This window comes from Zonotrichia albicollis, chromosome 9 (assembly GCF_047830755.1).
Source record: "Zonotrichia albicollis isolate bZonAlb1 chromosome 9, bZonAlb1.hap1, whole genome shotgun sequence".
Classification (NCBI taxonomy): domain Eukaryota; kingdom Metazoa; phylum Chordata; class Aves; order Passeriformes; family Passerellidae; genus Zonotrichia; species Zonotrichia albicollis.
Window position 1 is genome coordinate 3,024,931 of NC_133827.1, and position 12,703 is coordinate 3,037,633.

Here is a 12,703-nt window from a genome sequence, read left to right on the forward strand (position 1 = left end):
GAAGAGCTTCACCAGCAGCTCTCACTTGACCAGACACCAACGGAGTCACCAGTAAAAGAAACCCTGCACATGCCCCAACTGCAGGAAGAGTTCATGCACTGCTTCAGCTTTATCACCCATGGGAGAACCCACGTTGGGAAGAGCCCTGGGAACCCATTTTCCTTGTGATCCATGCTGGGAAGGCAGCTGTACCTTTTCCTGCCCCTGCCAATGATATGATGTGGGATGGAAGAACATGAGGGTCTGGCCATGGCCCTGTCATTACATTCACTCCCACCTCAGATCATTGCTAGGGGCAGGAAAGGGACTCTCTCTCTCCCTGAAGAGAAGGTTGAAATTTCCAGGCAGGGGAAATTGTGGCCAGGCAGACCCAGTGAATTGTGTTTAGTTTTCCCTGTAAATAGTTTTTCTTATCCCTTCTGTTATCGATATAATTTCTGTTCCATTTGTTCCTTATCTTGTTGCTGTTCCCTATAAATCGTTCTTATCCCAGCCCGGGATCGTTGCCTTTTGTTCTTTCCATGGGAGGTGGGAGGGCAGCGACGGCAGGGCGGTTTTAGTGGGAGCAGGAAATTGGGGAATCCCATTCCTGAACCCCGGCCCGTGGAAACCGAGCATCCCAGCTGGTGCCAGCCCTGGTGGCCATGGCAACAGCCTTGGGAGCGGGTCCCTGGCTGGGGCTGTGGGAACCTCTTCCCTCTGGTGCCCAGGGACAGGAGTGGAGGGAATGGCTGCAGCTGAGTCAGGGCAGGCTCAGGTTGGATGTCAGGAAAAGGTTTTTGCCCAGAGGCTGCTGGGGCCCTGCCCAGGCTCCCCAGGGAAGGGTCCCAGCTCCAGGGCTCTCTGAGCTCCAGCAGCATTTGGACAGCGCTGCCGGGCCCAGGCTGGCATTGTTGGGGTGTCCTGTGCAGGGCCAGCAGTTGGACTGGAGGATCCTGATGGGTCCCTCCCAACTCAGCCAATTCTGTGGTTCTGGGATCCCATGAGCCTGGGGATGGGGCTGCCAATGGTTGCCATGGCAACGGGCTGTGGCTGCAGGCCTGTGCTGGTGTCCATGGCAACCACCCCTGGCAAGGGGTCTCCATGGAGCTGCCAAGGGACTGACCATAGCAACAGGGGGCTGGGGATGGTTGCCATGGAAACTGAGCACAGCAACAGGGTCCTGGTGATTGTTGCCTGCTAAGGATCAGATTTGTCACAGGCCCTCAGATAGGTTCCATGGGGACTTTCCAAGAGTCTCCAGATTACTCAAGAGCTGGAATGTCACAGGCAGAGACAGGGGCTCCATGGACACCTCCCAGGGCTTTCTGGGATGGTAAAGAGCCCTGTGGTCAGAGGCAGTCACAGCCATTCCATGGTGATATCCCAGGGGACCGTGGGCTGCAAAGGCACCGATCTGTCACAGGCACGCACGGGGGCTCCACGGTGACATCCCAGGAGTCCCCAGGCTGCCAAAGAGCTGAGATGTGCCTGACACTCACAGGGGTTCCTGTCATGGGCACAGTGGGAGCTTCAGGCAAAGTTTATTAGAGGAGCTCCTGTTTGGTCACAAAATACAGAAAGGATCCCAAATAGCCCCCACAGATCCCCAAATCTCACTGATGAGTCAGAGATAACACAGACCCAGATCAGAGGGCAAAGGGTTAAAAGCCACCTGTTTTTTAATCCTCTTTTATGCCTTGGTTTGCTACAGGTGGACATCACTGGTCCTTTAATCAATGCATTTCACAGGATTGGCCAGTTAATAAAACACCCTTCAGTAAACAACTTTCTGGAAAAGACCCAGCTTATTACAAACATTGTTAGGGCATCAGTTATTTATGTTTGTTTTACATGCGGCCTTTCTGGGGGCTCCCTGGATGGGGGAAACCCTCCTGTAGCATTTCTGTGCCAGGTAAAAGGAGATGCATGGGACTTTTTCAGTCTTCAGCTTCTTGTTTTCTGTTATCTTATCTAAAGTTGTGCATGCTGTGCATGCCAGGCTAAGTACGCTGGAAAAACACCATAAAATGGCTCTAAAATGTACAGTTTAAAGGTCTTTTAAAGTTGTCTTATCCAATTAACTCTTAAAACATATATTATTTCTACTTATCTACCAATAACTCATCCCTTGACTGTCCACATAACCTCTGAATAGTGCTTTCCTTGACCAATTACCCTGTGCCACCAACACTGCAGAAAATGGAGTAGATGAAGAAGAAGAAAGGGACTGCACCCCAAATTCTCCATCTTGCTTCCTTTCTACACCATACTAAAAATCCCCAAAACTAAATTTCTCACCCAAAGGACATAGTATACTACCCTGTAATATACACTTTGGTGAATTCTAATCTGTCTCAAAGTCCTGGAAATTCTCTCCATGGATGAAGGTTAAAGGCAGCGTTTCTCTGGGGGTCAGGACCCCTCAGAGCAGACAGGGAAATATTCCTTGTGCCCTGGATTCCCACACATTTAGCCTAAAATTCTTTAACCATTCTGCTGTAAAGTTACCCAAAAATGTCCCAGATAAGTAGGATTAGAAGGAGAATAAATAGAGAACAACAGAATGACAGAAGATCTATAGAAAGACACATAGGTAGAAAATGCTCTGACCCCAGCATCACCAACCGAGGAATCCCAGAAGGCAGGATCCAAACCACAGGCTGGCCTCGTGCTCCGGCTTTTAAGCCTCTGGGCCTTCATGGGCCCACCCCTGGGGTGAGACTGCCAGTTTCTTGTCCAATCAGAGCCAGGGTAGCACGAGCTGCTAGTGTGTGATTGATTGACAGCTTGGCCAATCAGAGCTGGGTTAACATCACCCCCTGCTGTGTGATTGACAGCTCTGCCAGGCCAGAGCTGGGGGCGGGGCTCTGTCCCACCACAAACAAAGGCCTGACCCGGCCCTGGCCCCACACAGGCATTCCGAGCATCCCAAGGTGTCTCGGGACATCCATCTCATCCAGCCTCTGAGAGCAACCACAGTGACCCTACGGAACCTTATGGAACCATGGCTCAGTTGTGACAATGCAGGTCCAAGAAAACTTTGGTGAGACTGTGGAATCCAGGAATCATGAAATCAAGGAGACCATTGTGCAAATCATGGGCCCTATGAAAGCAAGGATCAATGATCAAACTGTGGTTTGTTTGTGATTGATTTAAAACAGAAACAAGGAGCCATTTTTTCACAGCGGGGCTGCGTGGGGCCAATGGACCCTTGTGACTCTGTTGGGGCTCATGAAACCAAGAAGCCATTGTGACATTGCCAGACCTCATGGAATCAAGGAGACAATTGTGACAGTGTTAGGACCCATGAAGGTAAGGGAACATGGAACAGGTCTGCCTGGTTTGGATTCCTGGGGGCTGTCTGACAGGTCCCACTGAATTTGACATGTCAAGGGCCACTTCCCATCTGACCTTGAAGCACTGAACTCTTTGCTTTTATTCCTATAGGAAAGAACTGTCTTTCTTGTCTAGGCGCCCATGGCCAAAATGGGAATTCTGCGTCTAAAATTCTCTATATCCAAGGGTTACTCCCAGACAAAGTCTGATCATACAGTCAAGTCTGGCTAGACTTGGCCTCTGGCAACTGCCTCTCATCTGCCTTTGCACCACTGGGGCTCCCTTGTTTCCTTCCTATGGAGACCATTGTGACATTGGGGAGCATTGTGGAACCAATGGGCCATGGTGACCCTGCAGGCCCTTGTGGAACCTGTTACACTGTAGGAACTTGTGGAACCAAGGGGAACATTGTGACCCTGCAGGGTACCATGGATCCAAGGGGCCACTCTGACACTGTGACACTGTGGAGCCTCATGGAACCAAGGACATCATTGTGGCTCTGTTGAGCTGCATGGTCCCAAGGGGCCTGTGTGAAGCAGCAGGGCTTTGTGGCACCAAGAGGCCATTGCTGCATTTCCGGGCCTTGTAGAGCCAAAGGGCCATTGTGATCCTGCGAGCTGCTGTGGATCCATAGAGAGCATTGTAGCATTTCAAGGCCCCATGGAATCATGGAGACCATTGTGGCTCCATTGTGGGGTGACGAAGAACCAAAGGGCCATTGTGACCTTGCAGGGCCTCATGGAGGGAAGGGGTCATTGTGACACTATAGGAAGTTGTCGAAACAAGGGAATTATTGTTGCACTACTGGGCCTCAATGGAATCCAGGGACCATGATGACACAGAGGGGCTTCATGGAACCCAAAGACCATTATGGCACTGTGGGGCCTTGTGAAACCATGGAGACCATTAAGTTCCTTAAGGACTTGTGTAACCAAGGGGCCATTATGACACCTGAGGGTGTCATGGAAGCAAGGAGCCATTGTGACACTGCAGGGCCCTGTGGAACCAAGCGAACATGAAATAGGTGTGGCTGCCTTGGTATCCCAGGGGTCACCTGAAAGGCCTGGCTGACCTTGGAATGTGGAAGGCTGCTTCCATCTGCCCCTGAAGCCCTGGGGCTCTGGGCTTTCCTTTTTATGGAAAAGAACTGTCCATCTATTCCAGGTATCCAGGCTAAATTTGGATTCCACCTCCAAATTTCTGTGTATCCAAGGATTGCTGCAGACAAAAGCTGCCAGGAGAGACAGGTCTGGCTGGTCTTTGATTCCTGAGTGCCAGAACTCACCTATTTTACAAACACTGGAAAGGGCTCTGTGTTTCTCTTTGTATGGAAAAAATCATGCTTCTCCAGGCATAAAATTGTGAAATTAGGATTCCACATTCATAATGTTGAATATCCAAGGGTTGCTCCAAACAAACCTGCCAGGACAGACAAGTCAGGCTTGCCTTGGCCTCTGGTGGTTGCTGTTCATCAGCTCCTGAAACATGGGGCCTCCGTGGTTTCCTTCCTATGGAGACCAGTGTGACATTTGGGAGCCTTGGGAAATGAAGGTGCCATTGTGACACTGCAGAGCACCATGGATCCAAGGGACCATTGTGACACTGTAGAGCCTTGTGGAACCAAAGACATCACTGAGGCTCTGTTGGGCTACATGGTCCTAAGGGGCCATTGCAAAGTAGAGCTGTGGTAGTTAGCCCAGCTGTAACTCAGAGTCAGCCAGATTTTACCCCAAAAGAACTGGGCATGAGTTTCAAGCGCTGGGAATGATTAGTTTAACTTAGGGTGAACTTGACAGTTACTCAATAAGCCTTTAGTGTTGTTATGCTAACTTCTCCAAGTTCTACTCCCCTATTGGTTACTTGTTTCCCCTATAGGGTTATTGTTCTAGAGGGTTCTACCCCCAAGTGTACATGTTGTCGCTTCCCCTTTGTCTCAGGTCTTTGGATCCTGCCCCTCATACTGTTAGTGACTACTCCATGTTTATTGTTTTTCACCCTGTTATTAAAGTTCCTTTTAAACAACTCCATTGATCCTGCTCCTTTTCATTTTCACCACCCTTGCCCTGAAGTCAGGGAACCAGAGAGGTTTGTCTCAGCCACCCTCGTTGGGACATTTGGTGCCTGAACAGGGACCATGACATTCGGGGCTCCCTGTGTCAGTCACGTCAGCTGGGGTTAGCTGATGGATAGGTCAGTGCTCCCCAGAATTTTGAATTGCGCCAGGCCTGGTGGATTCATCCTTACTTCAAGGAACCTTGCCCAGGATCAGCAGGGACAATGACCGTTTCACCTGCATAGGACTGCAAGTGGGTTTGGGGAAATGCAAGACATTTATTGCCCATTTTGCCACTGTGTTTTTACAATATGCACCCACCTCCAATAATTGATTTGGGGTGTTCTGGTGGCTCTTCCACATTAGGCAGAGAAAGAGAAAAATGGGCAGCCAGATGTCCAAAGTAGAAAGGAGCATATATGGATGCTTTAATTCTCACTGATCATGACAAAGTATTTTCAAAGAACAAATTAAAATCAATTATGAGGTGGATCATTAAAAATTTTCCACATGCCTCTGCTGATGAAATTCATACCACTGAATTCTGGGATTCAATGGGAGTTAAACTGTACAATTTTTCATCAAAACGGACCCCATTGCATCCCTAATGCTCCCCATCTACCACACCACCCTGAGACACTCCAAACTCAGGACCTCCGCTCAAACCTGCCTTTCTCAGACCTTCCACGATGGTCCAAGATGGCAATGGCCACGCGGTCTTGAAGCATCATGCCCTGGAGACTCAAGATGGAAGGAGCCTGAATGTGGCTTGGGAGCCCGACCATCCTGCCTCCATCTTGGGTCCTCCACTTCCTGCTACCACAACCTTCTCTTCCGCCCTGAACGAACCTCCAGACTCCACCCCCACAACTGCAGGTCACGCCCCCACGGTCAATCCACTGTCAGTACCTCCAGAACTCCACCCTTGAAGTCGGCCATCCTAAATCAAGGCCTTTCCTCCCAACCCCTGACAAAATGCAGTGCCCTTTGCCTCACTGTCTGGCAACAATATAACCCACATGGTCAAGTATATTAAGGCCAGCTGTCACACTATTTCTAATCCAAATGTTTCTGTTCCAAGTTATTCTTCCTCCCCAGAAGAGAGTTTCAATTCCCCAGAGCCACCTTGCCCCTCAACCACAGAAGATCCCTAGGAAAGGATTTGGAAAGAAACACTTAAGGAAGGAGACTGGCAAATAGTCTCAAAACTCCTCGTTGCCCCCGCATGTTATGAAAGAAGGGGGCAGAATCCCAGGTATCAGCCACCGGTTTGAGGGGAAATCAAGGATCTGTTCAGGGCAGCTAAAGATCATAGGAAGGACTGTCCTGGTTTGACTATATGATGCTTTTATCCTCAATCGTCTCATTCTGTTTATGTTGAATAATAATAAGCTTTGTACCTTTAAGAGTGTTACAGAGAGTGAAGGGGGAGAGAGAAGAAGCGCGCAGTTTGTTTTCCGACACTGTACTCCACTCCTCCACATTCCTGCTCCTGACTGTGTTGTCTGCGGACAGACAGCGGGACAGAGAGCTCTTCTTTTGCTTTTTAGTTAGTGTTAGCTAGCTGAGGCAAAGAAATTCCCTGGACTGTTTTTTTCCCTTTTCTTTGGACCTCTTGGAACTGCTCTGGACTGAACACCCAGGAGAGCACCGGCAGCTGCAGCTGTGGCCCACTGGGCCGGCCCTGGCCTGCGACGATTCCAGCACTGAGAGACTGATCAGAGACTGAGTGAGCTGCTGCTTGAACCCGGGGTTTTCTCAGTTTGTCATCTCTTTTAGAGTGGCAAGGGGTCTCATTGTTTTGATACTGTTTTGGTCTTATTGTTTAATAAACAGGGGTTTTTTTTCCACCTTTCTCCAAGGAGGTATTTTTCTTTCCTCCCGGACCAGTTGGGGGGAGGGGCCGATTGGATCTGCTTTTCCACATGGAGCTCCTTTGGGGGGATTCTTCCCCAAATTTGCTCTAAACCTGGACAAGGACTTACCTTGTTTTAATGGCCTAATGAGTGCCATGTTTACAGCATATGTCTCAACCTCCTATGATTTAAAATATATTATGACCATGTTGTTGTCACCTGCAGAATACACCCTGTGGGAAGGGGGATGGAAAGGGGATGGAAGTGTATACTAAATCAATTAATAGCAATGACTATGTTAATAATGAGGCAAGGGCAGAATTGACAATCAACCATCTAGCTGGAGAGGGACAACACAGCCTACCAGATTATCAAGCAGCAGGTATCCCCAGAGAAGTATTGGGTGATATCAAAGAGATGGCTTTGAAAGCTTTAATCCAGGTATTGGATTGGTAGCACCCCCAATTTGGACTGCCTTGGGTGGCTGCAGCTAAAGCTTTAGGACAATTAGACCATCTTGGGTGTCTGTTAAGTAAGCAAACCAATGCTACCTCCCTCACAATGAGTGACCTGCTCTCAGACATAGAGACCATCAAACATGCCACCTTGCAAAACAGCGATAAAGTTTTTACTCTGGGCACATGGGCATGGCTGTGTAGACTCTGAGGGCATTTGTTGCATGAACCTCTCCAGCCACAGCGAGTCAATCCAAAAGAGCATTCAAGTATTGAAGGAAGGGCTCAAGAAGCTTCAAGTGGAAAACAACAACTGGTTTAATAAACTCTTCCAATCCAAGGGACTAAAAGGTTGGATGATGTCTAGCTAAAACAGGACATTTAACTCTCTTAGTGGTTGTTCTTGTATTGTTAATTTTCCCATGTGTTTTGGATGCTTTTTGAAAGTCTTCAAAAATTCTTCCAGTTCCATCTTTGCTGTAAAACAGAAAGGGGGAGGATACCCAACACAGGCTCCTTATGGACTGCTTGGAGGAGAGAACTGGAGGCCAGGAAAGCACAAAAACCTCTCAGAGACTCAGTATGGGAAGGAAACACCTTAAAAGTACCTAAAAGTATTCTTAAATCCATAAAGTACATTAAAAACCTTGAGTATCTCAAGGTGTTAATGAGCCCTACTGAGTGTCAGTACAAAGCTCTCTAAGGACTCACTAAAGCAGATAATTGAGGCCATGATTGCATAAACTTATCACAGAGTTTTTATCAAAAGGGAAACACCAAGTACTTTAAAATAACTGAAGTACCCTGAAGTAGTAAGGAGCCCCAATGAGTGTTGTTACTGACAAAGCCTCTCCAGGGACTAATTAAAGCAGATAATTGGAGGCCATGATTGCACAAACCTCTCAGAGACTCCAAGACAAAAGCCAAACCCAAAGTTCTTTGAAAAACCTGCAGTGCCTGGGAGCATTCAGGAGCCCCCAGGGCCATTCCTGAGCAAGGGTCCCCAGGGACTCCTTCCAGCAGATCCTTGAGGCCACTGGGATGTGGGCTAGGGGGGGATGCTGAGGGCAGGACAAGGGCCTGGCAGTGCCCAGCCTGGCTGGGGCTGTGCCAGGAGGCCCCAGGGCCTCAGGACAAGGTGTCTCCTCCCAGCCCTTGGTGGCACAGACCCTGCTGTGCCCCAGGGCACAAAGACTTGGCTTCTCTTTGTCCCCACCTGTCAGCACTGCCTCCAGTCCTCTGCTCTGCCTGGGGCCTGGGGACACTTTCTCAGTTGTGTCCAGCAGTGGGACCCATTAAAAGTCCAAGAAAGTTTGGAGTTGGATTCTGACTTGGAGTTCTGGAGAGGTTTCTTCAGCTCCCTCTCAGGGACTGATGTTCAGGGCCTGAGCACAATGCCCCAGAGGCTCATTAACGTCCTTGTGCTGTGTCTGTGCTGCTGAGCTGGGCTGGGCTCCTGGCACAGAGGCAGCTCCTGGTAACCAAGAAGAGCTTCAAAAGCACATTTCTCTTGATGAGCAGCTCTTCTGCCAGCCCAGCAGGGCTGGGGCACTGCCTGCAGCCACCCTGGGCACAGCACAGAGGCACAGAGAGCTTCAATCAGTCAGGGCTGGGAAGGTGCTGAGAAGTGCCTGGGGCACAATCACTGCCAGCCCTTGGCACAGGAACCTCTGGCTGCAGGACAATGCAGCTGCAGCTCCTGCAGTGATCTCCTAAAGCTGGACCATCCCAATGCCTACAGACCCTGTGAGTACATTCTCTGATTGTCTCTTGTGCAGAGCAGCCAGGGGTGCCCAGGGCTGTCCTGCAGAGCAGGGTCCTGCAGCCCAGGGCGCTGTGCTGGGGCAGGGACTCTGCTGCCTGCCAGGGACAGGTCTCAGACAGCCCTGGCAGCTGCTCCTGGCACTGGGGGACAGGATCTGGGTGGGAGGAGACAGCATGTAAGGCTTGGAGTTGTTCTCCTTGTGTGGTGAGGATGCTGCATTGTTCAGGACTGCTCCCAGCATGGCATTTAACTGCACGACATTTCCAAGTAGATTATACAGGTAGCACAGTAAGGGAGGGGCTGTATAAAAGGGGATATCCTCCTCTTTTAATCTACTGCTCTGGACTGGAAATTGCACATAGATATTAATCTCTTGGTTCAGGCTGTGAAAAAAAAATAATTCTCTCGGATCTGAACAAACCAGGCAGAGGGAGCAATCACCACAGGACCCTTCAGAGTCAGCATCAGTGTTGTGTTTCCAGCCTTCTCAGGGTTGCTCTGACATTGCCATCAGAGCCTGCAGAACCAGAGCCGAACCTGGGCAGTGCCAGAGCTGGGAGGGTCTGCAGGGCAGAGCTGAGCCCACAGCCTTGGGCACAGGGAAGCAGTTGCTGGCAGGGACAGCTCCAGGCAGCAGAGCCCTGGACAGGCTGTGGGGGGAAAAGGCCGCCAGGCTGTGCTGGGATATTTGAAGTCCTCTCCAAACCCAACTACTAAATTATTACTTTTCTTACAGATTCCCATGCTAAGGCACCAAAAATGTCCAACAGCAGCTTCATCAGCCACTTCCTCCTGCTGGCATTGGCAGACACGCGGCAGCTGCAGCTCCTGCACTTCTGCCTCTTGCTGGGCATCTCCCTGGCTGCCCTCCTGGGCAACGGCCTCATCATCAGTGCCGTAGCCTGCGGCCACCAGCTGCACATGCCCATGTTCTTCTTCCTGCTCAACCTGGCCCTCACTGACCTGGGCTCCATCTGCACCACTGTCCCCAAAGCCATGCACAATTCCCTCTGGGACACCAGGACCATCTCCTATACAGGATGCGCTACACAGCTCTTTTTCTTTACGTTCTTCATTTCAGAAGAGTATTTCCTCCTGACCATCATGTGCTATGACCGCTACGTGTCCATCTGCAAACCCCTGCACTACGAGACCCTCCTGGGCAGCGGAGCTTGTGCCCACATGGCAGCAGCTGCCTGGGCCAGTGCCTTTCTCTATTCACTGCTGCACACAGCCAATACATTTTCCCTGCCCCTGTGCCAGGGCAATGTCCTGGGCCAGTTCTTCTGTGAAATCCCACAGATACTCAAGCTTTCCTGCTCCAAATCCTACCTCAGGGAACTGGGACCTCTTGCTCTTAGTGTGTGTTTGGTATTCGGTTGTTTTGTGTTCATTGTTTTCTCCTATGTGCAGATCTTCAGGGCTGTGCTGAGGATTCCCTCTGAACAGGGACGGCACAAAGCCTTTTCCACCTGCCTCCCTCACCTGGTCGTGGTCTCCCTGTTCCTCAGCACTGCATTGTTTGCCTACCTGAAGCCCCTCTCGATCTCCACCCCATCCCTGGATCTGGTCCTGTCAGTTCTGTACTCGGTGGTGCCTCCAGCCCTGAACCCCCTCATCTACAGCCTGAGGAACAAGGAGCTCAGGGCTGCAGTGTGGAGACTGATGACTGGATGGTGTAAGAAACATTAAACTTCTGGCCAATTTCTACAAATAGCTTGTAATAAAAGTTATCTTTGTTAATTCTTGATGTTTTCATTTTGAAAGTTTTTGTCTGTGTTTTAATTTCTTTATCTTCTCCACAAAGAAATGTCATTGTTTGTGCCATTTCTCATTTTGCTTCCCTCCACCTCCCCTGTGGCCACAGACTGTGTCAATGAGGGGCTGCACTCTTGGTGCCTTTAAAGGAACTGAAGGATCTTCCATCAGAGTTTTCTGCAGAGATGCCATTTTGTTGCCTTCTCTGGAGCTGCAGCAGCAATGTCTGTGTGCAGAGCTGGGGCAGATCAGGGCTGGCACAGCAGCTGTGCCCAGCAGCAGCAGCACTTGGTGTTGTCAGTGCTGCTGCCGTGGCCCTGCCCCGCTGCCCTGGTGGCCCTGGTGTTGCTGTAGGGCCTGAGTGCTCTCGGGGCCGGGCACAGCCCTGGGAGTGGCAGTGCCGGGGTTGCAGCAGGGACAGGCCATGGGCACGGCTGGGGCAGCGCTGACACCTCAGGCCAGGGCCTGGGGGCTCCAGGCTCCTTGCCCAGGCTCTCTCAAGAACACACCCAGGCCAATCAGCACAGAAAAGCCCCGTGAGCAGCCCCAGGCTGGCCATGGGCAGGCTGGGGGCAAACAGCATGGCTGGGGCTCTGCAAGGGCCCTGGGGCAGATGGGAAGGAACAGCAGAGCAGGGGCTGATCCATCCCCAGTGTGCTGCACAGCCCAGGGCAGCGTCCCAGAGCGTCCTCATGGAGCTGCCAACAACATCCCCCCTCTGCAGCCCTGGCCTCTCCCCCAGCTCACACAGGTGCCCCATCCTTGCAGGCACAGACACGGCAGCACTGCCTCAGCAGCCCCTGTTTGCATTGGACCGAGCAGGGGGAGCACGCCCATGCTGTTGGTGTGGGGACATGAACCTGAGGGAGCACAAATGCCATCAGCCCCTGGGGCCAGCAAGGGCTGGGGAGCACCAGGGAAACCACTCAGCTTTGTCCTGGCCTCTGCACTCAGCCAGAGAGTTTGTTCCCATCAGCTGGGAGTTTCCTGTCCCACTGCAGACGCTGTTTCTCAGAGCCAGGGCTGCCTGGCAGCCACTCCCAAACTGCACTGAGCATTTCCTTTTCTTTACCTTTGCTTTCTTTACTCCTTCTGCTTCATATTTCTTCCTCTTGCCCACCCCAGGGGGCCCAGAACTGGACCCAGCACTCGTGGTGCTGCCCAACCAGTGCCCAGCACAGGAGAGGAATCACTGCCCTGCTCCTGCTGGCCACACCATTCCTGAGCCAGGCCAGGAGCCATTGGCCTTCTTGCCCACCTGGGCACACTGCCGGCTTATGTCCAGCCTGCTGTCCATCAGTCCCTGTTCGTCCCTTTCTGCCTGGCTGCTGTCCAGCCCCTCTGTCCCCAGCCTGTAGCCCTGTGGCCAAAGTGCAGGATCCCGGACTTGGACTTGTTAAACCACACTTTGTGTGATCTGGGCCCTGGATCCAGCCTGTGCAGAGCCCTGTGCAGAGCCCTCCTGCCCTCCAGCAGATCCACACTCACACTCAGCTTG

At 51.2% G+C, this 12,703-nt stretch overlaps 1 protein-coding gene across 1 annotated transcript; it reads left to right on the plus strand.

The window, feature by feature from the left end:
* Positions 1–10,206: 10,206 nt before the first annotated feature.
* On the plus strand, positions 10,207–11,139 carry LOC141730221 (olfactory receptor 14I1-like). The gene has a single exon (XM_074547652.1). It carries the CDS (start codon positions 10,207–10,209, stop codon positions 11,137–11,139), a length of 933 nt encoding a protein of 310 aa, XP_074403753.1.
* The last annotated feature ends 1,564 nt before the right edge of the window (positions 11,140–12,703 follow it).